We start from the raw sequence: 26,730 nt of genomic DNA on the forward strand, positions 1-26,730 counted from the left end.
ATGTCCCGCCGCAAGCAGGTGAACCCGCAGCACTTATCGTTGACGCACAGGGAGACAGTACAAGGTGAGTTTAATTCCTGCAAGACTTCTGACCTCATATATGATAAGTTTACTGCTTTAAATGATTTATATTTTATCATCATTATTATTAATTCCCAGCTAGGGCAAATTAAAAGTATTTATTTGAAAAAATAGATTCAAATTGTGCCCGTTGTTTTCAGTCTTTGGAAATGCGCCGAACATGGAAGCCAATTTCCGACAATAACTTCTGAAAATAAATTTAGCATGTGAAAACGCTCGTGCGCACACACAAGGAAAACAATGTATGACCTTGTTTTAATTTTCAAATTTACTTTTAGACCGAATTTGAGTAATTGTATGGGTGAATAATTGTTATTTTACACCTTTAAAATTGATCGACACAATTCAGTAATATTTCAAAATGCGCCTATTGCAGCTTCATATGACTTCAGAGATGATCTTATTGACTGTCTGGCTAAGTGTGTGTGTGAGTGTGTGTGTGTGTGTGTTTGTGTCTGTTTGCATGTGCACGCACGTGCGTCGCGCGTGTATGAGCATTGTAATCCAACATTTCATAACAACACAATTTAGCATTTTTTCTGCATATTGCAACATGTGGCAATGTGTGTGTTTATGTGTACTTTGTTAACTATTTCATTGATTTCTAAATATGGAGGTATTTATTTTGTGACATCGCATCGACATATCACTAGGTGACTTGTATCTTAATTTAGATGTATTTGTAATTCCAATAATCTCTTTCTCTTCCTCTCTCACGCTCTCTATCACACACACGCACACAAAACTATTTTTCTCGACACATAAAGGCCTGTCTGCACTTTCAGGTAACATTTGAACAACATATCAAAAATTAAATTGTGAACAAAAACAAGTTCAGTTTGCAATCACACCAAAAGAAAACAACACACACACACACACACACACACACACACACACACACACACACACACACACAAGCTAACAACAATGTGAACTTTATTAATACGATATTTTAAAACGAGGGGTTGTCATATTTTGTTTGAAGCTTTTCGGAGCTGCGACCCCCCAAAAAAAAGAAAAAAAGAAAAAGAAATTGTGATTAAATCGTAGATTAAAACCGAGGCGGGAATTTTTGATTAAAAAAAGTCGTATAATCCAATTTCAAATCAATTATATCAATCTAACCTTCATCTCCCAGCGCTCTGCTTTGCCTAAATCCAATTTCATAGAGGCCTAATCTGGGTAATTCATTGCAGAAGTTCATGATGTAGCCGAATCTTTGGCCAATCTGTTTTGTGTTGTGAAAAGGGTTAGGGCGCATTCCGTCCCACCCGACACATTGAGCATTTGGACTAATCATTTATTCCATTCACTCTGTATGTCTCTCTCTCTCTCTCTCTCTCTCTCTCTCCCTCTCTCTTTCTCTCTCATTGAGCTTTCAGTTCAAATAATTACGGTCCTTTCAAAACGCAAAAGAGAGCAATCTGAAACCTAAATGTTTGCTGCAGCCAGTGTTGTTGTTGTTGTTGCCTCATTGAGAGAGTGTGGTGCACCCTCAGCAGGTTTTGGGCAGATGACAGATTTATCGATCCAGCTGGAGTATCGATCTGACAGTTTATCCTCTCTGCTGTCTTCCAGCGAATCGAGGTGGAGACCAAGTTAAATTTTTTCCACCGTGCAAAATTTTTAACGTCTTTAACGTTAACAGTTTCACCTCAGGCATGTGTGTGTGTGTGTGTGTGTGTGTGTGTTTAACACTCACCTCTATGAATTATGAAAAAATTGCACGTTTTGCATATTTTCATTTGGCTTCAGGGGACTGCTACAAATTTGGACTAACTATTAAATATTTGCCTCCCCTCCTTCCAGCCAGGGGTCACTTTGTTTGACATCTTTTGCATGTTAGTTACACAGAACTCTCCCAGCACCTGCTGCACAGTCAGCAAAATGTGTTGAAACTGAACCTGTGGTGCTGAATGTGGATCCTCTGCATAATTGGACTGATAATGAGTTGTCACAGATTAACTTTAAACGTCTTAATTTCCTTGCCCTGAGCTGAAGCTTTGTTCAAGTGTCTCCGGGGTTGTATGCGTTCTCGCCTGAAGCTTTTGATGGCTGGATTCAGAGATTCCTTTTAATCACCCGCTGACCTCTCTCTGTACACACTCGCCAGTGTCAGACAGCAACTTAAAAGTTGAGACGCTCACCGGTGCCGACAAATGTTTTGATGCTCAGCTCGGCCACGCAGAGGTCAACGCTGTGCTAAAGGTGCTATTAGAGCAAGTGGAGTAGGATGCTGTAAAGCTGGGCCACCTGGGCCTGAATCTCGTCCTACCTGTTCTTTCACACGAAACACGCTGCCTCCTGCTTTGATGAACTGTGGCCTCAAGCTGTGACAATGACCCGAGAGGCACAAGTGCAAGGTTAAGGAAGGACTGGACCTGCAGGTATTTTTCTTTTGTTTGTTTGTTTCTTTGTGACGCCATCAAGGAGGTCAAATCCAACGCCAAAACTGGACGTTGAAATAAAAAAGCAATTGCATTATTAATTATATGCGATTGTTCTTTCTCTGCCAGAACAATGTGTGTCCGTGTGCAAATGTGTGCACAGATGCACTTGTATTTACATAAAACGCCTGTGCTGGGTTTACCATACGTACAGGATATCTTAATAATGACACCGCATCTGTAGCTGTGATGGATGGAAGGCTTTTAATGTACCTATCATTCAATGTCTGAGGGCTGGATGTCGCTGTGGGCTGTTTCCCTAAGCTGGGTGGGTCTGTGGAGGACCAGGATCACACCTCAGGCTGGAGGATCTGAGGAGCGCTGGGGGAAAACCAAACTGTAATTTGATTGAGTCAACATATAATGGGAGCTTTGCATATGTGCAGCGTTATTGTTGGGGAAACTTTCAGAAATGGAGTAAAAAACAAACAAAACAACTTTATTGTTTATTTAAAATATTTTTCATATGACCGCGTCAGTCGGTCGGCCCGGTCCTGAGCACCTGTCAAGACCAGTCACAAGGTGTCTCCTTACACAAGTAGTATTATGAAGTTTCTGCAGGGTGCCAGCATATATCAACCACATGTCAGATCAGGGGTTACTCGGTGTAACTGAACGCAGCCTCGTGCCTCGCAGCCATGGGCTCACAGGTCACACTCTTACTCGGTAGTGCAGAGAACCTGAATATCAGCATATTTCTGGACAGGCTTTTCGTGGAATCAAGAGAGGACTGTGACTGTAACTGCAATGAATGCACACAACGCACAAGTATGCGCCAAGGAAAGCAGTCACACACGCATAGACTCAGCATATACTGTAAAACTGCATGACCACATATACAAACTGTACTTAAACAGATCACATGTAACAAGCCATACTGTCTAAATTGTATGTGACCTTCAGGTTACAGTTCACCCTTTGTTTAATTAAGACTCCTGCAAGCAAAAAGGCAAACATCCCCTCTCGGCTCTCTGAGGCTCTCTCAGTCCATGATTCAGCTTGGAGTCACATCCATGACAGAGAGACCTGTCGTAGGAACCTCCTCATGAACTATGCTCACACATTAATGTGGAACGGCCGGTGTTTAGTATTACAGGCCTCCCTTGTTCAGAGGCTGGTGCAATCTAACATCAGGACTATTACAGAGAACAGTTTGCCGGATCCAGCCCATGGAAACGCCCCGTGATAACTGTTTACTCTCTGAATTGGCATGCTACTTGTGAAACAGTTAAATGTTTTCGTCTCTATTCACACCATATGGCTGTCAAATGTTGGGGGGTGGGGGGGAAACCCACCGTACGCACTGCAACACCACAGTAAATATTCATACACACATTGTGGTAACCGGATGATAATCTCACAGGAGGATGATTGGCGAGCGATTTATGATTTACTGTGAGGCATCGCAGCTTGTTCTCAGATTATCTTTCTATATTTCAATATTATCGAACACATTTAATCAATTTTGCGACGCCATAAAGCTTCTTTATTATTATTATTGTATCTCCTAAAATTGTTTGGCAAATTTGATTTATATCTCCTAAATGTCATGCCTCATAGCTTGCAAGCTATTTGTAGTAATTTAGTGACAAGTCGCAGTCAGCTGTGGAGCCGTATTTTGCTCACTTTCAGACTGATAATGTAAGATTTATGATAAGAAATGAGACTGCTACAGATTAAATGGTGATAAGATAATGAAACACACAGGCCTGGCCTTACTCAACACACGCTGTTGCAGCTCTCCTTGGCAATCGCAGCCGAGAAAAAGGGATAGGCTAAGCGAGGCCGCTTGTTGTTTGAATTTTTGATTGCAACCATCTGCAACGTTGCTGGTGTCATTTATTTTCAATGACAGCGTGAATCTTACCCGACTTTCCCTGTGGGGTTTACACGTGTGTGTGTGTGTGCAAGTCTTTTTAGCTCAGTAAATGGAAGGGGAAAACAAAGAAAACGGGAGACAGGTCTGAACCCATACAGTATGGTCGACTGTCATACGAGTGCCCCTGGCTTTACTCTGCCTTCACCAACAGAACACAGTGTGCAGCTGGTATTAAAATGTTATGCAAGGTCAGGACTTTAGCGCCAACGAAAAAAAAAAAATAGTTTCACGGTTTCTGCTTGACGCCGCTCAGAAGAATCTCATCATGTTCATGTCATTAAATAAAAGCAAATGTTTCAAATCCAGCAAAATTACATTTTCTCACTTTCTTACTCAACTCAGGGCAGAGTGGAACTTTCCAAACCATGTTGCACATTTTTCTTTGCCTTCACCTCGGCAAAACAATGAAAACAGCAAAAAGAGTCGTCAGATTTATTAGAGCTCATGAGGACAAACACAATAATTAGGGATTAGTGGGATTTATAGGGGCAATTAACATGAGAGGAATCTCATATACACCTTGGCGTGTTTCACCTACCTATCTTGTTTCACCTGGCCACTGCTGTGAAAAGCACTGACGGGGACGTCACATTTGCAGCATCATATACAAATGTTATAAATTACAATGCAACTCTGTCCGAACCGTGTGGCGAACGTTTTAATATTTGCAATTAAAAAAATAATAATCTCAGCTGCAAATGAAACAATTCCTCGCCTCTGACAGCATTGTTTCTTCATTAAGCGCTTTCTGGGCCAGGCGTTTGAATATGTTTTTCCACCTTTAACGCAAATGGAAAATATTGGTGAAAGAGGCCCATTGTCTTCAACTGTGTCTTCCATCTGGTACACATTGTGCAGTGGCAGTGTGCAGCAGCAGCATACAGGCAGGCAGGCAGGCAGCAGTGGAGTGACTGACTGACTCTCTCCCCATCAAACTGATAGGGGGTGCTCTAAGGCTGCCTGACTTAACTCACACTTGATAAGGCAGGGTAGCAGGGACTGTCATTGGGTGACTATAGCTCTGTGTGTGTGTGTGCGAGACAGAGAAACACAGAAAGAGACCAAGAGAGAGAAATAAAGTATGTGTGGTATCGTGTCAGACAGCTGGAGTTCATTGCTATCATCACACCTTCTCAGCGATGGCATGTTTGACAGTGCGTCTGCTGTGCTCCCTTACCTATCAAGCATGTTCCTCTCACATAGGAGTTTATACAGAGGAATTAGACACTGTCTGTCACGATGAGAGGCTACATTAGAGTGTTATTCTTTCGTGTGTATGTTTCCATTTCAGCGTGTTTGCGTCCACATCGGTTTTTTTTTTTCTTCCCTGCAAGCATTCCATGTTCAGTCCCTTCTTGCACCTGCGTTTTTCTCACACAGGTGAGCCTCGGGACAGACGAGAGAGTGGGTTTCGGAGAGGGGTGCGGTTTTTAGAAGATGTCCTACTGATATTTGAGTGGCATAGTGACAGTGCCAACGCCTGCTAATTTACTGTCTTCTGCCCCTAGGCCATGTTACTCAACCATAGGTTAACAAACAGGCCCTGCTCTATTTGTCTCTGCCTCTTTGCAGGGCGAAAGTCAAGTTCAAATGGCCAGGTGTCTGTCATCTCATTGACTTGATGTTGTCTTTTCCTCATTTTACAACACATTTTGGATTTGGGCTTCATGCCACCTGTCTTGTCTTCAGCGTCAGAAATGAGAGCACGCCGCGTTGTTAGCAGAGATCTCCTGCACGGCCCTACTTATATGCATTGCACATATGCACGCAAATGCATGTGTGCGCACAGTTGCATGGCTTGTGTGAAGACTCCGGAACGTTGCTTCATGTGAATTATGGCCACAAGCTGTGAACTGTAGGTAAATATGTGTTTGTGTTCCTTCTTTGCCGCCAAAGATTATGAGATGGAAATTATTTGGCAGGCATCCAGGAGCCCATCTCCATTTAGAGAAAAGATATTTGGCATTGGATCATCACTCCAGGGCGAAGTGAGTGGACTGGAACATGGGAGGGTGGGTGGTTGGGTATGGGGGGGGGGGCGGGGGTGTTTCATAGTTGCAAAGAAATATTTTAAATGATTAAAAAATTGGGTAAAAAATGTGTGTCATATTCCGCCGGAACTCTGCCTGATTTTAACGGTTGTGACTGGGAATTTAGAGGAGCGACGCCTCCCTGACAGTTTGAGATGGGTGATAAGAGAGTTTAGGATCTCTGCTGTGATAACTACACACCAGGACGCAGGCGCGCACAAACCAGCGCACACCCTCTTTGTCTAATCTTTGCAATTATTAGGGTGTCATGTTTGGAGAAAGAGAGAGGAGAGGGAGGGAGGGGGGGGGGGGGGGGGGGGGGGGGGCTGCTAGAAGTAGAGACAGGCATGTGCTGTTATGCTCCTCTCCCAGGCATCAACACCTTTCCCTGGGCACCCACTCACTCAGACGCCCCCAGAGTCTCCGGAGCTTCAGGTTTCCTCGTTTCCTCCGGGCTTTTTAGAAGAGGACACATTTTCATACTGGTACATCAGGGTAGTGTTAAAAAATGGAGGTTGTCCATGAGGGATTTACGTTAAGCTGTGGGACTCAGTCTACGCCATAGGGGAGGGGGTGGGGGGGTGGTGGTGGGGGTAATGGTTATTAATGACCGTGTCAGATCTGTGAAGAATGAGATTTACTCTCTTAACAGGACCCCGGGTTTGGCTTTATAGATTTTCTGTCTGTGGAGAATACAGTGTTCGAACTCACCTGTGTGCTGCTCCGTTTATGTGCACACACACACACACTTAGACATCTAGTCTTTTTTTTCTCATTCTCGTTTTTCTTTTCTACATCTCATTCGGTGATACACACAAACATGAGCGAGCACACACACACACACACACACACAGATGCGCTGCTGGATGTGGCCTCTGCTACGCTACACTTTGTTCTGCACAAGGCTCCCACGTGGTGAAGGCAGCCGTCTAGCTATGACAGCTTGGTGCAGCAAGGGCCTTCACCGGAAACCCAGCCTGCACTGTGAGATGAATAGCTTCCTGGCCACATGCGCGTGCACACACAAATAGAAGCACAGACACACATATGCGCACAGTGTCATGCGCTGGGTCCCACCCACGCAGATCTCTCACCGATAAGCTGCGCAGGTGTTTGTCTTGGCGAAGTAGCTTTACAGGGCTGTTTTATGACATGAAAGTGACACAGTTGTGAACGTAATGATCATCTCGTGTGAAAGGGAGAGATGGCTTTCATCAGGTAATGTTATCAGGAATAACTACACCCGCTGTGTGTTTTTTCTCCTTCTTTGTCTCTCACTGTCTCTCTTCTTGCTTTCTTTGAAAAAGAAAAAAGAAGCACATGTGATTTACATCTGTCACTATCCTCTTCCCGCTTTTCTGCAGCTGAGGCCAATCATGATTCAGGGGCGGGGTCTCCATCTCCGGAACCATCCACCCCCAGCCCGCGGAGGGCGGGACACGGGGAGCACGACCTGCTGACCTGTGGCCAGTGCCAGACCAACTTCCCTTTGGGCGACATCCTAGTTTTCATCGAGCACAAGCGCCGCCTGTGCCGGGGCCCCAGAAGTGGGCCGGGGTCCTTCTCCAAACCGGGGGAGACCGGTGGGGTCGCAGGCATTTCGATCTCTCCCAGGGCCAGGTCGCTGGAGCTGGGTAGGGGGTCCATTCCGGTGGAGGTGGGCATCCAGGTGACCCCCGGCGGAGAGGAGGACGTGGAGAGGAGGCTGACGCCGGCCAGGGGGATCTGCCCCAAGCAGGAGAGAGGAGGTACGGAGACCGGAACACACTGCACATTTGAAGGAGGATGCAAGAAGAGCCAATAAGCAGCTCAACTCTAAACACACAAGTTTTGAAGAGAGCTCTCTTGTCAGTATAGATGCACATGTCTTACACACATGTAGGTGCAAAGCACACACTCACACACACATGCACACATCTCTCACCTGTCCAAGACAGATAGCTCTCTTTAAAGAATCCCAGCTGCTTGTTATTTTGACAGTGGCCTTCAGGAGGGATTAATGTAGCCTGGGATGATTTCATTAGAGTGAGTGAGAGCTGCACTGTATGTCTATTCTGCTCCGTTCTAAGTAAAACATCACATACACACACACACACACACACACACACACACACACACACACACACACACACGCATATGCACACAACAAAATCACACACACCAAATAAACACACACTGGCAGGCCTGAAGGACTTCTTCAGCTGAAACCAATTGTGAAAAGCGAGGAAGAAGGTGATAGAGGAGCCACCCCCAGTGTGTGTGTTTGTTTTTTTTCTTTTTTTTTTGCTCGTGTGAGTGCACATCACGTGTCTCAGCGTTTGTAAAGAAATCCTGCAGCATATGAAAAAAAAGAGGTTAAGAAAGCTGATTAAAATTCATCTGTGTGCGTGGTGAGGAGAAGGGGATTAATAAAGCAGCAAGGCCGTTCATCTGGCTATGGGGGGGTGGGATGTGGTGGTGGTGGTGTGTGTGTGTGTGTGTGGGGGGGGGCCTGTAGACTGCCAGCGCTGCAGGGAAACCAGTTCAAAGTTATCAGAGGAGACAGTCACCATCACACCCGAGAGCTGGGAAGGCTATCCAGGATTACACAGACTCCAGTAGACTAAGAGGGACTCGGTTAGAGGAGGGGAGACGGCTGCATTGTGGAAGTTACCAGCTGGTCTTACATGTAAAAAGATTTTACAGTTAACACAGAAACTGGTCACCGCAGTGTCTTAAACGGGTGTGTTATGGAGGACTTAAATAGTAAAGGGTAGACTTTTATAACTCATTAGATTATATGTATGTGCATATAATAATATAAGTCTTTTGAGTCTTGAAAAAGGTCTTTAAAAAGTGTAGTACTAAAAAGATAATATGCTGGATTTAAGTACTGTAGACTTGTAAGATTCACACATTGGAGTGGCATAATCATAAATTGGAATGATATTCTAATTATTTAAAAAAAGTTCTTTCACAACCGCCACCACATATCCAAATTAACGGAGTGGTTATACTAGTTTATGATATATTTACACAAGCAATGGTGGACTTGGGTGTTAAAGGAGTGAATGTAGATTTTATGTAGATGTCGTGTCATCAGGCTGTGGCTGTTCCTGTTCGCAGCAGGTGCACATTTTATTTTTTTATTATTACATTTGTGTGGTAAAAATTGGAGCAAGTAACAAATGTTTGATCTGATTCAGTCGCCCTCCAAAATGTAAAACACAGAAAAGACACAGAGAGACTTTTAAATCTAGTTTAGTTTAAATGTAGTTTTGTATGTCACACATACATTCAGTTTTTACTGTAGGATTCTTTAAGATTTAGCTGATTTGTGAAATGTATTGCAAAGTCCTTTAAAGGTACAACGTCACAGATTATATATTTGCACATTTTGTCCATTTCATAATGAAAGCTGGTGTGTTCATCTCGTGTCATCACTACAGAGATCAGCACGCATGCACAGTTTCTGTGTGTGGCCAGCAGCTGTGTGTGGTCACCGTCTTTTACAAAAAAATGTATTGAAGCAGAACACAAACTATATGTGACAACACAGTTTTGGATGTCACAGCTAATTTTTGAAAAAGGATTTGTAGAAGCTCTTCAAGTCATTCCTTTAAAAAAATAAAGATAGGAAAAAAGTGATAATTTATCGTGTCGTTTAATTAGAAAAAGTCGAGGCAGCCCATCAGTGTTTTTACATTTTAGATTGTAATGGGACTTTTGCTAATTGGGTAATTTTTCAGTATACTTTGGCAATTTAATAAGCATTAAACAGCCTTGTTGCCGCAGAAAAAAACATGATACTCATTTGGAAGCTTATGCAATGAAAAAGGCATTTTACATTGCATTTTGTCTGTTAGGTGGTCAGAGGAAAAACATTTAGGCAGAGTTAGTGAGTGAGTCAGACTGTTCGAGCGGCAGTCAGTCAGTTAGTCACTCAGACAGACAGACAGTCTTATCACTAAGAGAACAGGACATGAAAGCTCTCGAAGCCCCAAATGAAAGAGAGGAGGAGAGCTTTGTTCAACACATTAGATTGCCACTCAAGGCAGTCTCAAGTTTCAACCAAATTAGATTACATTATTAGGTCTAATTAAGTCCAAAGTGTTAGCAGCACACACACTCACAGGCACACACACACACACACACACACACACACACACACACACAAACACACAAGGAAATTTCATCACATTTGGTTGCACATGTAGTATTGAGGACTTTGTAGCCAGAACACACACACAGACAAATATTTGCAGCACAGGAGATGAAAAAAGACAGAAGAAGAGAGAATATGAGTCAAACATAACACAAACCTGCGTACACACCAGTACAGAAAGGCACATAATGTGCTCTTGCGTGCGTGAAATACTTGTTTTGTATGCTTAACCCTTAACCCTCTCCTCTCCTGGATTGTTTTTTTTTTTTCACCTGGTTGTGTTTTATAACATCCTGTCTGGCCTCTTTGTCTGTCAGCCTGCTTGCTTAAACTGCAAACATGCTGCAAGGCTAGCAGATTCAACCCCAAAAGGTGCAAACACACTCGCACAAACACACACACGCATGCATTCACATGCGCATTCTCTCGTGCACACGGCACGGATGAAAAATGGCCCTTCTGTGCCCTATTTTTTATTTTTTTCCTAGAGTTTCTCTTGCTGATGCATGCACTCTGTATGTATATGTGCGGGCTTTTGTCAGAGTATGTTAATATGTGTGTGTGCGCCTTGTAAGAATTTGTGTATGTGTGTGTGCAGTGTGAGGAATGATGCGTGTCACCAGGCAAGCGAGAGGTTGTCGCTAGGGGAGCGTTACCCTGCTAAGACGACCCTGGCCCTGCTTTGAACCCCCTCCCAGGACGGCTGCAGGGCCCCCTTGGAGCACTTTAAGACAACCAGTACATAAGGGCGAAGTCACATCATGACAACCTCTCTCTCTCTCTCTCTCTCTCTCTCACTCTGTCTGTCTCTTTCTCTCTCACTCACAAACACAGAGAGATCACACGGTAAATATTTCATGAGACCATGTGAACGACAGCGACATCCTCAAACGTCTCTTTGTCTTTTTCTCTCCGACCACCTCTCATCTCCCTGCTGTCACTTTGGTGGGCACGTCACTATATTAGGCTGAAGATTTTGCTGAAGATTTTTTTTTTTGGTTTTTGGTGGGGAGCTGCTTGCGAAGCTCAATGTGATACCGATACTGCTGCCGTGAACTGAACCAAAGTGGCACTTGATTTATGATCAAAGAATTCAAATGAGAAACCCGCCACTTTGGAACTGTCACACCTTACATGTACAACATTTCTACGGGTGTGAAAGTGTGTTAAAGTGCTGCAGGAGCGTTTTAACGTGATAAGATCGGTATTTGTTCTTGAGCTAATGAGCAACAAGGGAATTTTTTTTTCCCCACCTAAAATGACTTTTGGGTGAAACCTGTGGTGGAGCCTACAAAACGTATCAAAAGGGACAATGACCTTTGTTGCCAAAGAGGTCAAATCTGCAGAGTTCGGCACTTGTTTCACAGCTGCTGTCACTAAATAGCTGTGACATTCCAGTTTCCACACCTCACCACCGATGTGGATTTGAAGGTGTCTCTCTCCTCTCTTCTCTTCTTCCCTCTCTCCCCCCATCTTTTTTTTTTTTTCTTTTTGCCCCACCACCCAATGCTCCTTTAATCACCTGGCTTGCTCTCATTTCCATATTAAATAGGCTTTAATCATGAAAAGCAATCAGGCTTTTGCATATTCATACCTTCCCCTGTACGCCGGCTTCCCTGTCTCGCTCCAGTGCCAAGCAGCCAGTAATCAGTAGGCAGGCGGCGTAATGCCATAGCCCCGGCCCATCGCATGAAAACACACACACACGCACACTGTGTGAGTTAGAAATAACTTCACATGCTACTTACGCATTATCTCTTCTCCAGGAGAGAGAGAGATAGAGGGAGAGGGAGAGGGGTAAGAGATAAAAAAAGAAAGATGGCGAGACTGATCCCTGATTTGAGCTGCGAATATTTGTACAGAGGCTCAAGGAAAAGTCGATTTGCATAATGACTTTGTAGTTTTGCATTAATCACATTTGCATATGAAAATGCGTTAATTACTCCTGATGATTTTTTTTTAAAAACTTGCTTCATTTGATGTCCAAGCTCTGGGGTTGTGATTAGGGGTTACATGGTGGCAGTTGTGTAGGTGGTGTGTGTACACTTGTGTGTGTGTGCCTGCAAGTGTGTCTCTTGTGTGTTCATGCTTTTGCATTTCTGGTGCACACTGTGTGTGTGTTTATGCGCTCTTACATGAGTGTTTTGAATACTTGCCAGGGAATTTATCTTGTGTCTGCTGTTAGGCTTGTGTGTCTATTTTCATTTTCTCGTTTGTGTGTGTGTATGAGTGTGTTTCCCAGTTTCTGTGATTGGCAAATATTTCCTTATTCCTCTGTGGGAAAAAAAGAGGAGTACACTCCTTCCTCCATTTTTTTTTTAAATAACATGAACACACACTAATTCACGACACAGTATCTCCTTCTCATGTGTTTCTTTTTTCGCACTTTCAAGCTGCAGTAGAGGACAAGGAAAGAAGATATAGTGATGTTAGAGATATTTAAAAGAAGAATATATTTCATGATGTCAACAATGTATAGACCTTATATCGACAATATCGTTGCTTAGAAACAGAATAGAGGATGCTCCTTTTAGAGGTTTTAATGCTGTTTCCTACAGCAACACAAGCCAGGCTGAATTCTATTTTTGAAACATTTTAATGCGGTCTTTACAAAATGTATTGAATACAAAAGTTTTTCATTTACAAAAACAGATAAACGCCATTCTTAAAATGAGTAAACGAATACCAGTTTCATTGATTTCTCTGGAGTGCACAAAAAAAATCAGATTGAGGAAAATAAATAATAACTGAGATATATGTTTTTGCAAATGGACCCTTTAATTATTCCCATTCTATGCATTTTGTTTTTGTGTATTTGTATGCATATAGTAGCTTGTGCATTTGCAGAATGCTGCATGTGACTCTCGCTCTGTATAAGCAGCATCCCTGCACAGCCACTTGTAGGCACTGGTTGAATCTAAAGAGTGAATAATTCACAGTGTGAAAATAACTTTATTTGTCATTGCAGTTTCTAAACTTTATTGCTTACGAATTAATGAAAGAGCAAGCAGCATGAGATTAGGTCTTGAACAGTGATAGCGATCCTGCGGAAACACACACTTTAATGTAAAATAATTAAATAATTTCCATTTGCAGACATTTGTATGTCCCTAACCGTCTATGAGCATTTGGGTTACATACACATAACATACACATCTGTGTGTGTGTGTGTGTGTGCAATTACAGTATACGTGTTCCTGCCTGTGTATGGGCCCCTAGAGTTGTTGGCTCATAACACTGTGCCTCAGACAGGACCACCCCAGGGGCCGTCTGACTCTGCTTGTGTGTGTCTGTCTGCTATATCCAGCAGGGTCAACTAGGTCTATAAGAGAGCTGCTAAAATGGCACAGCTGCACATGCACACTGCCACCTGACACACGCATATACATACATAGAAATGTACATTCAAACATTTATGCAGAAAAAACGGAAACTCAACGCACATGCAGGAATATACACACACAGATAAGAGCCACACACACAAAACATGTGTGCATGCAGGAATGCATACAATGACTCCCATCTTACATTAGGGCCTGCATCTCCCACCAAACACACTCGTGCACTCGCAGACACACGCACATGCACACACAGCTTAAAGGCTCCCACATGAAGGCATCAAACGCTCCACAGCCAGCTTTATGGCACTCATATGGCAACAGATTTGATATTTTCCTACCACAGCGGGGGAATAAAACTCGCCACTAATTTGGACTGCGAGCGCCACCGCTAACTTTCAGCATGTGCCGGCTGACTGTGTCTTCCAGATGTGTGGACTCTTTGCTCCTTAACAGCCTTACTTAAGAGGCATTAGAAACCTCACACCCCGTCCCTGCTACGCATGGAGAGTGATGATGGCGCTTTGGTATTCAACACAAACACGCTGTTTTGAGTGAAGTGCTGATGCGAACTTCATGGTCTCGCTGCCATGGACCATAAGTTGTCTTGTGTCAGTGGGAATCTGTGAATGTGTTTATGTTTTTTTGTTTGTCTTTTTTGCATAAATAGCTATAATCAAGGTAATTTGACGGCTGCAGTGTAGTTATTCGAGCTACACCTTTGCATCTCCTCTCTGGCTGTGACATTTGAAAACAGGTGTGCTTTCATCAGGGTTGACTAATGTTGCACATTTTATAAAGAGCCTACTGTAATTACAGTATAAGCAGTGCATGTGCATCTGTACTTTTAAATGCACACACATGTAAGACCTAAACATAAACGAGAACCTGCTTAGAGACATGTCCACCTTTTCTCCTGCTCTGGAAACACTCCTTAGAGAAACCTTCAAGTCTTCATGACGGACTTGCAGATAAAATCCTGTGTCTGTGTGTGTGTTCAACTATTGTGCAGTCTGAAAGACATTAGTGCAGAACATATAATATTCCCCTTTCAGGAGTAAATAGAGATTTTCTGACCGGGGTATTCACTCACCCTTTTCTATTGAAGAGTAGCATGTTTTTGCCTTTGGGAGGAAAAGGGCTACCATTAGTATTTGTGAAAAGGAAAAGAGATGGCGCTTGTTAGCCAGTCAGACAGGGGTAATCCTACTTGCTACACTGTTGTTGTTCCCTTCCTCTTATCTTATTAGCGTCCTGCTCTTGATTTGGTGCGATTGTGGGAGAAGAAAATGAGGAGACAGCGTTTATGGCCGTATTTTCCTTTTTGCAGGCTGCTTCACCGCAAGAGATATTGAAAGCCTTTCATGGTACACTTACGATTCCCCTTATTCTATCCACTTATTTGTCTCGAGCAATTACTCTGGGGAGGAACACTAGAAACAGACCAACACATGATGAACGTAGGCTGCCTTTATGTAGGTTTGTCTCTTAAATATAAACCAGGAAACGATATCTAGGCTACAAACAACATATTGATACAACATTGATACACAACGTAGTATTCTTTCACACACAGTAGCAATTTCCTGAAGCAGTAAAAGCTGAATGAAAAAAAAAAAAAAACAAAAAAAAAACACATAGAACTTATTTGTGGTACAAAGCCATGCAGTTTTGGTTTTATCTGCCCAGGTTTTGAGGTTTTGATATATATGTCCCCAATACAAGGGAGGTGAATGGAATTCCATTTGTAGTGCTAACACACCCAAAAAAAAGACATTAAAAATTTTTAACAGCAACATTTTTTTCAGAAACAGTGTCCTTGTTAATCCACAGAACAGAATGTTAACACTTTTCATAGGGACTATTTGTCTTCTTGGTAGAAAGAAGGTCCATTTCCAGTGAAAACTGGGAGGTCGGTCTGTGGATTATCCAGAGGACCAGGGACATTTTATTTGGAAAGGCGCGCTGATATTGAATATTTCAAACATATTTTTTCAATGCCGTGAGCACCACAGAAATGTATGGATGGGCGGAGGCAGAAATATCAGACCAATATCTCAAAACCTGGGTATATAAAACCAAAACTATTTGCTTGGCAAGGTTTTTTTATATTTTGGGGAACACTGCATAAGAGAAGATGCTTACAATTGCCCTCATGTCTTTATCCACTTTAAATTTAAATATGTTTTTTAATCAACATGTATTACTTTTTTTACTTTCACTTTAACTCATAAAACCTGCACCGACATCTACGAGAAAAAGAAAAGGAAAGAAACATCTGCTCTGGTCTGTTTCTTGCATGAAAGAGGGCTTGCGCTGTCATGTCCATAGATGGCATTGCAGACAGGGGAGTTAACTGCTCAAGGTTAAGGGGCTACACTCTCCCTGTATACTGGCGTAATTCATACTTTTCCAGAAAGCCCTCTTCTCTGTGTCTGTCTTCCCCAGAGCAGAACAGCGCAAGCCAAAATGAAATAAAGCCTAAGATGTTATCAGGGTGATTGGTGCCAGCGGAGCTTGTCTGAGCCTGTGGTCTGGTGGGGCAGCGCTGGCCCGTACCAGCGCTTGTATGTGTGTGAGTGTGGGTGTGAGTGTGTGTGTGTGTGTGTGTGTGTGTGTGTGTGTTTGTGTGTGTGTGTGTGTGTGTCCTAAAGGCACTGGATAGATGAAAGCTTTCTTTAACCATAAGCTATGCAGGAGCCGTGCCAGGAGCAGGAAATGTATCAGCGTGATAACAGCCAGAAAGACAGAGAAAAAACGAGTAACAGAAAGAAAGAAAGAAAGAAAGAAATGAGTGGTAGAGGCCACATGGAACCCACAGGGGGAGGCCTGAGGACATAGTCAGCCCCATCACACACACACAAATGTGACTTCATAAATATGTCTTGGGTGTGTACGTTGAGAGATGAATCTACGTTCATTTGTGTGTTTGGGGCATTTGAGGTTACATGTCATGTGATGGTTTGACACACCTGAGTATGTATAGGAGAGAAAGAACAGAATTCACCTGGAGACATGACCGTTGCAACGCAAATAATGTTGTGCCGCCGGCCTTCCCTGGATCACGACAGGACCTTATAGATGAGAGACGGAGGAATAGCAGCACAAAGAGAGTCTTGTGTTGCTTTATTGCACATAAAATGATTACTATATTATTATTAATTAATTATATTACTGTAATTTAGTATTTTTTGTGCATTCATTTGATCATTTTAGATCAAAGTTTTATTCATTTGTGGGAAGAGACGGTACATTTTAATCTGCATCTTTCATATAATTGTCCTACATAGTTTGAGGGTCTGACATTTACTACACATTACATTAAGGTGGAGCTTGAGCCTTAGCCTGTGAAATTTGACATTTTGGGATACAATATGCTCATTTAATTTTACGGTTTACAGAAATAGTCCGATAAAACCACAGTGTGTCGTTTTTACCCTTCAGTTTTTGTATGGATTAAACACGATATAAAGTGTTAATTAGTACGTTTTAGAGATACTGGTGATTATGTTACCTTTGGACAGGGCTAGGCTATCTGTTTCCCCGTTTCCAGTCTTTGTGCTAAGCTAAGCTAACCAGCTCCCAGTTTTAGCCTTATATTTAATGGACCAACACAAGGGTGGTTTTCATCAAATGCGTTTTTTCTTCCCCAAAATGTCAAACCATTGCTTTAAGAGTTCCAATCATATCACATACCCACATCCTACTTTTCAAAATGGGCTCCACAACCTCTTTTCCAGAGCAGTTAAATAAAGAGAGCTGAATATCTCTGGTCCATTTTTATTTTTAACACCTTCCCTATTTGCTACTTTGGTTTAGAAAGCTAACACTAATTAGATGGCTTGCAAATTGGCATCAAATGATGCAACGCTCCCTTGCTCTCTCCTGTGATCCTCACAGCCTTTGCTTTATGTTTGAAGAAAAAGCGCCATATCCTTAAATAGCTAGGACTATATATTAAGCTGGAGGAAAAGTGTAGAATAATAGTGAATTAGATCACAAATGTTCTCTTTCCCAATCACTGGAATGGACTCTACGCCATGTCTGAAGTATGTGAGGGGCAAGTTTTATAGCAGGCTGATTGGGTTGGAAGGGCCTGTGTGCTTCATTCAGGGCCACGGTGGTATTTTCCTGTGGGCTGCTAGTTAAGTGGGACTGGCTGCTTGGCTCCAGTGGGCAAAAGCCAGCTGGGGACCATTACTACTGCTGAAAGAATATAGCACCCTGTCACAGAATGGTAGCCCGATACAAGACATGCGTAACACCATATACACATACATCACAAACAGAGGCACAAAAGCACTATTTCTTCCTATTTTTCTTGTTTCTATTTTCATATTCTCTGTCTTATCACAGGTCGAGATTGACTGTCTCTCTGCACTGCGCTGTGCTTTTGTTTAATTTTATTCAGCTTTGTTTAGTTGACCATTCAAGAGAAAACATTAAAAGAATAACACAACGCATTTTAGGCACTGTTTGTATAGAATGATTGATCCGATGAAAAATTTAATAAACTCACAAAACAGAATTCGCGTGTCACTCACATGTCAAAGTCAATTTCCTATTCACCGGCGGTGAATAGGAAATTGACTTTCTGGACAAAGTGAGAGTCCCCGAGGGGTATGACTGCAGCTCATTTGGATGTAAAACCTCGAACAAACATTGTGTGAGTCCACAAAGTCAGCCTCTATCTCATCGCCAAAGCAGCTTTAGTCTTTTGATGCCATCACCTAGCCAAACATTTTGGTGTTTTCTTGCTTGTCTGTAGCATCAGGGGGGGAACTTTTCTCTGGAATGTTTCACCTTGTATTTATTCTATGTATTAATGGTGGATTTATCCTTTAAGTCACCATGTTTGCACCCCACTTCTACCTAGTGATGACGCCATTGGTTCCTTTTTTTTCATTGCATGGCATTGTCTGTTTTCCCTGCTGCTGTGTCATGGTGAAATGGGTAGGCGATGGAATGAGAGATTAAAGTGGTTGTAATTCTGTTTAAAATGGAAATGTAGGTGATGAAGAAAAACAAAGTGCAGTTCTTCTTCTGTTTCCCACACTGCCTGCACTTTCTCCTCTGCCTTTTCTCCCACCGCCCTCCCTTTCCTCCTTTCATCCTCTCCTCCATCTTGCTCCTCTCTTTTGCAGCTTCTCGCCACCACAAGCACGATTGAGTGTCATCCATTTGTCAGCGTCACATGACAGACAGCAGACCCCACAAGTGTGCACACATACCCCCAAAACACACACACACACAAACACAGGCGCTGGGACCAGTTAGGAGCTGATGGCGATGAGTCAGGCTTAGAGAAATGCCACAGAGAGCTTAGCTAATGTACTTTATGGAGCTCCCTTTTTCTTTTCATTCTCTCTCTTTTTTTCTTTTTGTCTATACCCCCCCCTCTCTGTCCTAGAAGCCGAGCCAAAAGTCATAGCTCTTTACTGACAGAGAGGTCTTTCCAGTTATTTTTCACAGTACGTCCCCTGTGCCCTAGCTGAGATAGCTTGCCTCATGGCGGTAACGTGCTCCTTCGGTCGTGCTACATGAGAGCCTCTTCCATTTATGCATTGTTGCACAGCTGGACTCACTCAATGTGTGTGTGTGTGTGTGTGTGTGTGTGTGTGTGTGTGTGTGTGTGTGTGCCTGTGATCAAGTTGTTGGAGATACCTGATCCCTTTTATTGTTCATTTGACCCGCATCCCAGGAGGCATGAGGGTCAGGGTGGAGTACCCAGATACCTTGTACAGGTGCTTAGTGTGTATGTGAGACAAAAAGGAAGACAGGGAGAGAGAGAAAATGGATAAACTAAGACATGAATAAAGGAGAAGAGTGAAAGAGAAAATATTTTGTGCATGGCTCTCGACCCCACACTTTTCAACAAATACATTAGGGTGCTCTGTTTCTTTAAATTCTCTCTCGGCCTGTCAGGCATTTCAGCTGGTCATATTTGCTGCAGACACACACACACACACACACACACAGATGTATATGGTTAGGAGGCCGAAGCTGGTTTGAGTTAGCATGGAGCCAGTCACACTGTGTGAGAGCCTTACCCCCTGCCTGCTACTGCCACCCTCCACAGTCTCTTTCCTTCTTTCCATCTCTCCATCTCTCTCTTTCTTTTACTAAATATGTGTGACAGTCAGTCACTGCTCGCCTGGGCCATAGTTAACTGTCCGAGCACCCAACGCCCTTTGAAACACACACACACACACACAAGGTTGATCTGCATGGCCTTGTGTCTCCTGATTAGCCCCCTTCATGACAAACAAGCCATCAGAGCAGAGGGTAGCAGAGCACCAAAGAAGGAGGAGGAGGAGGAGGAGCAGGAGGGACGGATGGGAGATGCGAAGAGGAGGAGGAGAGGAGCAGAGGTGTAAAGGGGGGCAAGCAGGCGAGGTGAGGAGGCAGGGGCGCCTGGGGACCCCTAGATCACAGCCATGCTAATGAGGGGCTGCTTTGCCGGCAGCAGAGGTGTCAGCTAACCCCTGACAGGTGCACACATGCGTACTCCCAGGGCTTGTGCCCCGTGCGCACACGTGTGTGTGTGTGTGTTGTGAGAGTGCGTGGGAGGGGCTGCAGGGGCAGGTTTGTGTCCCAGTGGCCTAGCCTGCAGGCGGCTTTGTTCTGCATGCAAATCTGTCGCCGTGGCGTTCTGTCGCCCTTGATGGAATGCAGGAGCAGTACAACGAACCTGAACCCCAGGAATGCTGCAGTGCACAGACACATATAGTTACACACACATGTGACATCCACTGTAATGTAGCACATCCTTTTCTCCCACCGTCACCTCCTTGTTAACAACCAGAAACCTGCACTCTCTTGTGTTTCTACAGCAAAGCAACATTATTCTACACACTCCAAAACCTTGCTCCCTGGATGTATTTGATGTTTTTCACCCTCTCTACTGTAGAACTGTCCATGCCAAATGAACGCAGTACAGCGGAGAAGTTGGTGGGCTGGCGTTCAAATGCTACTTATTTTCAATTATGATTTTTTTTCCCTGAGCTTTGTGAGAGTTAATTTGGCATCAGTGAGCACTCATTACCATCCACTCACAGTTCACTGTCAGCTGAGAAGCTCCAGTTTGCCCATCTTGTCTAAGGCTGAGCCTGTGGATTCTTCTGTTATTCTTCTGTGGTCTTATTGTAAGTCCGTCTGGGTTAGAGCATCTGATAAAGGCCCCAAAATGTAAGTGTAATGGAGAGAAATGGAGGGAGCTCATGCTTTCGGAAATATAAATCAAACTCCGGCTGGAGGGATGGCATATGTGAATTCCTAAATTAATACACAAATCCACATGTCTGCACCGAACGCCTGTTGTCTACTTCAACCCCGCCAAGCTCACACCAAGTTTTCCTCACTGGCCATATGCAAACAGTCAATACCATGGCTCCCCTTCATTCACTGGCATTTTGTTTGTACTTTTTAAGGCAAAATAACGACTATAAAAGGCAATCTGGAAAGAATAAAATCTGATGTAAAGCTCAGATCTTGGTCCCTGAAGACTGGGTTAATTGGCCTGGTGGTTTAGTAAAAAAACCAACCCAGGAGAGAAGGAGAGCATTATTACTGGCCCACCTCAGCTCCACGCATGTGCCAATGTTTTAATAACTTCCTCCAGGCCTCCTGGCCCTTAGCCCTCGTTTTGTTGCACAGGACAAAGAGCTGCCCTCCTAAACTGGTCTCGGGCCTGTATTGTGTTTGTCTGTTTCATGGGAAAACCTGCCTGGGTGGACACCTGGGCAGAAATTTGACTGAAAAGTCAAAGATTCAGACTATTTCAAGGGAATGTCATCACACTATGGCACTTACAAGCAGTTGTACCGCTAGCAAAGTGGCAAAAACCGACGAAATTCAGCTCATAATGCAGCACCATATTACAAGATCCTGCTGTGACTCCATTTCATTTAACCTTTCATCTCAATCACATTCACTGAACAGTATGTGCATGTCAGTACATGTGTGTCTGTGTGCATATGGTGTGCCAGAGTAAATTGGGCGATTAGGTCCAGCATCAGTGACTGTGTGGAGAGGAGAATGTAACTATTCTAACTGGTAGTTGACCTTGGCGGTCAGCAGTGGAGGAGTCCCTGCCTGCGAGTCAGGCAGACGACTGTAATTACCACAAACTGAAGCATGACACGGCCCACCGTGACTCTCTAATGAAGGCTTTTATTGGCTGGAGCACATGAGCAGCGACATCATTCACACTCTCCCGGCATGTGTGCAAGTGTGTGTGAGGAAAGAATGGAGTGAGGATGTCTGCGACTTCATGTGAGCATATCTGTGTGTGTGCGTGTTATTGTCATAGAGATACATGAAGGTCTGTAATGTTAACACATAGGTTTATAAAGGGTCTATCTATCTATCTATCTATCTATCTATCTATCTATCTATCTAGTTGCCCCCCCCCCCCCCCCCCCCCCCCCCTTGCTTGTTTGGAAAGTTGATGAAATTTGTCTTTGGCCGTCATTAGGCAGCAGCCATCAGCTGCCACTCTATTAGCTGCCACGCTTCCTTTAACAGCATATGGCACAGCTGTGTAAGACATGACAAGATGCAAATGTGTTGCCATAGTGGTGGTGGGGTGGAAGGTTGTGGGGGTGGTGGTAAATGATTGGGTAGCTTGTATTGATGAGGCCATGTGTGCAGAACAAAATATAATTGTGAGAAGAAAAAAAACCCAAACACAATTTGATAAATCGAGAGAGATCATCAATCCCTCTCCCAATCTCACATCTTCATTTCATATTGATCCTCGTGTGTTGATGAGATTATTCAGCTCCCAAGTCTATAGACCCCTCTTGGTCCCTGGGGGCATGTAAATACCCCCTTGTGTGTGTCACTGTGTATGTGTGTGTATGTGTGCCCAAGCACGTCTGGCCCTTAAAGTCCCTCCACCTCTCTTCTTACCCCCTCTCTTCCTCCTCCTCCCTTCCCTCGCTCGCTCTCTTCTCCCCATCCAAGCTGTTAAGCTGTCCAGCTCTTTGCTGCCAAACGGCCGTGTGAAGCCCAGCCAAACTAAACACGGGCAGGCAGCCCGCCACTCGCCCCACACATACACACACACACACACACACACAAACACACTCACAGCCATACAAGCACAAAAATACATCCACATACATGTCCACATACATGCACACACACACGCTCGTACGCACACGTTAGTAGCAGGAGTCAGGTCATGTCCCACCCCACACAAACAATGAGAGTGACGGCTACACCAGAGCCCCGCTAATAGCAGAGAAAAACAGACAGAATCAGTAAATGAGCCCCTCATTAACTTTTTCTGACCCCGTCTCCCCTGGGGAAAGCCAAACCAATCACACCGCCAAATCAGCTTCCTGTACTAGACACTGATCCAACATCAGCTTTCGCTCATCTGCTCTGCATGGTACAAGTGTGTGTGTGTGTGTGTGTGTGTGTGAAATTGTGAGTGTACCCGAGGTGTGCTGAGACAGAAAAGGAAAGTGAATAGAAAATATTGCTGCGGATGTATCTGTGTCTGCATGTGTGTTTTACATTCCATGACAATGGGTGGCTTTCAGGCAGGCAGCCATCTTAAGGGCTCATTTCTTGATCACATAAGACTTTGGGCGAAAGTAACTTCTCTGTCTTTGCTTCCCCCCTCCGGGCTCCAAAGCTTTGGGACCACCGTACCAACTTGACTCCACTTGCGGTAGCCGCTGATGATAAAATAGATGCAGATGCCTTGCAAACAAACACAAGACTGTGGAAATGCCTCTTCAATGCTAGCCTGTGTTGAATTAGTTGAATCCCAACCGAGGCCCTTTTTATGACTCACAAGCGGGCTGACAGGGCCATGCCACAGTGACTGATAGATTCATTTGGCATTAAGTCATGCCATTTAAAGGGACGATTTGTCAGTGAGTGACGTACAGTTTTTTTTGTGTGTGTGTGTGTGTGTGTGTGTGTGCGTGCGTGTGCAGCCACAACATATCACTTTACTGTTCTTGTTATTACACCAGTGACGTAGAGCTTTATTTAATGTGGATGCTGTGTTAAGACCAGAGGGGTTTTTACTGTTTACACATTGCCTCCATCACCTCTCCTGTCTCTCCATTTGTGTGTCTGTCTTTTTCTCTAATGCCACATCTCACCCTCCCTCCCTCCCTCCCATATTTCCTTTTTCCCCCATTGGTGTGTCTTTTTTTTCCATTTTTGCCTCCCCTGACTCCATATGGAAATGACAGAGTAGACGAGATGGATCTGTATATTAAAGCCTAGCTGACATTAGAATTAGCATAATGTGTCGTGGCCTTAGGGCAGTACCTGCCATATGTATTAGCCTGTAGACACACACTCAGAATTTCATACACACACAGACAAAGCCCATGAAAGGCCCCCATACAAAGACACAAACAGAAACATGATATAAGTTCAATTCATTTTCTACTCCACACATGTTCACACATGGTTGTTCATGAACATGAATCCATTGTAAAGTAATATGTTGGTGTAATTTGTTGAATAAAAAGTGTTTTGCATATTTTATTTGGATTTAGTTTTTACAATATTGATGGTGATTATCTTTCTCTTGGCCCTCAGATAAAAATGAGCCATCCAGCTACATCTGCACTACCTGCAAGCAGACCTTCACCAGCGCCTGGTTCCTGCTGCAGCATGCCCAGCACACTCATGGCATCCGCATCTACCTGGACAACCACCCAGTCAACTGCTCCCTCACTCCCCGCATGGCTCTGCCTCCACCCCCATGCGCTGATGCCCTGCCCCGCTCCCCTCTCCCCACTTTCCTTGGTGACACCAACAACCCATTCCACCTCCTCCGCATGGCCGCACCCCTGCTCAGGGAACATCCCCCTCCCCCGGGGTATATGGAGACCCGGCTGCCTGCAACACCACCCTTTATCAGCCCTCCACCGCCCCCTAGACCCCCTCTAGAGAGGCTGGGCCCAGAGGAGATGGGGCTTCTGTCCCAGCACCCCAGTGCCTTTGAGAGGGTGATGCGGATGACCCCCATGGAGCCTCCTTCCATGGACTTCTCCCGACGTCTGAGGGAACTGGCGGGCAACACGACCAATAATGGGGGGCCCACACCTCCTCTCTCACCCAACCGTGTGCCACCCATGCACCGCCTGCTGAGTCCCACGCTTTTTCAGCCTGGTGCCAAGCCCCCTGCGTTCCTCACCTATGCCCCACAGCCACCCACTACTCAGGGGGGACACGGTTCTTCCAGCCCTCCTGACACCCAAGGACAGAACCAGACCCCGGGGAAATCCAAATCCTGTGAGTTCTGTGGCAAGATTTTCAAGTTCCAGAGCAACCTGATCGTCCACAGACGCAGTCACACAGGAGAGAGGCCATACAAGTGTCATCTATGTGATCATGCCTGCTCCCAGGCCAGCAAGCTTAAGAGGCACATGAAGACACATATGCACAACAAGTCTGGGTCCATGAGTGGCTCCCCAGAACAGGGAAATAGAGGAGAGGGAGGAGAGGGTGAAGAAAAGAGCAGGGAAGGAGATTCAAGAGGGATGGGGATGGACAATGAGGAGGAGGAGGATGAAGAGGAGGAAGAAGAAGAGGAGGAAGAGGAAGAGGAGGAAGAACTAAGGAATGGTCGGCCAGATTCCAACTTAAGTGAGGACTCCCAGGAGTTCAACCAGAACAGGGAGAATGGCCCTAGACAGTCTCCCGAGGAGAAACCCCTGAGCAGGGATAGAGTAAATGACAGTGGCGGGGTGGGCATCATGCACCCTTACAACCATCTGGACAATCACCTTAGACTTAATCCTAACAAGAGAAGCCTGGAGAGACAACCTAATGGAGATGGTGAAGAGAGGAGTGAAGCAGAAAGAGAAAGAGAGAATAAGAGGGAGCAGGACAGAGAGCGAGATGAGCGGGAGGACCACAGACCTGTGATGAATGGCAGGATCAGTGTATCTGAAGCAGACTCCTTCCCTGGGCTCTTCCAGCGTCGGCCCACCCCCATTACCAGCCCGAACCCCTCCAACAACAAGAGGATCAAGATAGAGAAGGAACAGCTGGAGCTTCCCCCAACCATACCCCTTATCTCCCCAGAGAATGTCTACTCTCAGCTCCTGGCTGGCTACGCTGCTTCACGCCACTTCATCAGAGAACCCTTCTTGGGATTCACAGATTCCCGTCAGTCGCCGTTCGGCACCTCCTCCGAGCACTCCTCCTCCGAGACTGGAAGCCTTCGCTTCTCCACCCCACCCGGGGAGCTGATGGAAGGAGGGAGCGCCTCTGGCCGCAGCGGCAGCAGTACTCCTCACCTCCTGCGGGGACCTGGACCCGGCAGGCCCCCGAGCTCTAAGGAGAGGAGGAGTGACACCTGCGAGTACTGTGGCAAGGTGTTTAAGAACTGCAGCAACCTGACAGTGCACCGACGCAGCCACACGGGGGAACGGCCCTACAAGTGCGACCTGTGCAGCTACGCCTGCGCCCAGAGCTCCAAGCTGACACGCCACATGAAGACCCATGGGCAATTTGGGAAGGAGGTGTACCGCTGCGACATCTGCCACATGCCCTTCAGCGTCTACAGCACGCTGGAGAAACATATGAAGAAATGGCATGGCGAACATTTGATGGCCAGTGAGGTCAAACTGGAGCAGGCGGACAGAGGTTAAGCCAGCAACCATTAGTTATACAGCCTACAGTGTACACATGCAAACACTCACACACACGCATACACAAACGCACACACACACACATGCACACACAAAATCCCTATAACCACTTCTTCAGCTATGGGGCTTGGCTGGATAATCTCTCTCTTAAAGAATTTTGAGACTGATTGATGTTC

At 44.8% G+C, this 26,730-nt stretch overlaps 1 protein-coding gene across 1 annotated transcript; it reads left to right on the top strand.

Annotated features, from left to right (window-relative positions):
- bcl11bb (BCL11 transcription factor B b) lies at positions 1-26,684 on the top strand. Its single transcript, XM_070925671.1, has 3 exons — positions 1-64; positions 7,802-8,185; positions 24,492-26,684. Exons 1-3 carry the CDS (start codon positions 1-3, stop codon positions 26,552-26,554), a joined length of 2,511 nt encoding a protein of 836 aa, XP_070781772.1. The 3' UTR covers positions 26,555-26,684.
- The last annotated feature ends 46 nt before the right edge of the window (positions 26,685-26,730 follow it).

This window comes from Enoplosus armatus, chromosome 19 (assembly GCF_043641665.1).
Source record: "Enoplosus armatus isolate fEnoArm2 chromosome 19, fEnoArm2.hap1, whole genome shotgun sequence".
NCBI classification, from domain to species: domain Eukaryota; kingdom Metazoa; phylum Chordata; class Actinopteri; order Centrarchiformes; family Enoplosidae; genus Enoplosus; species Enoplosus armatus.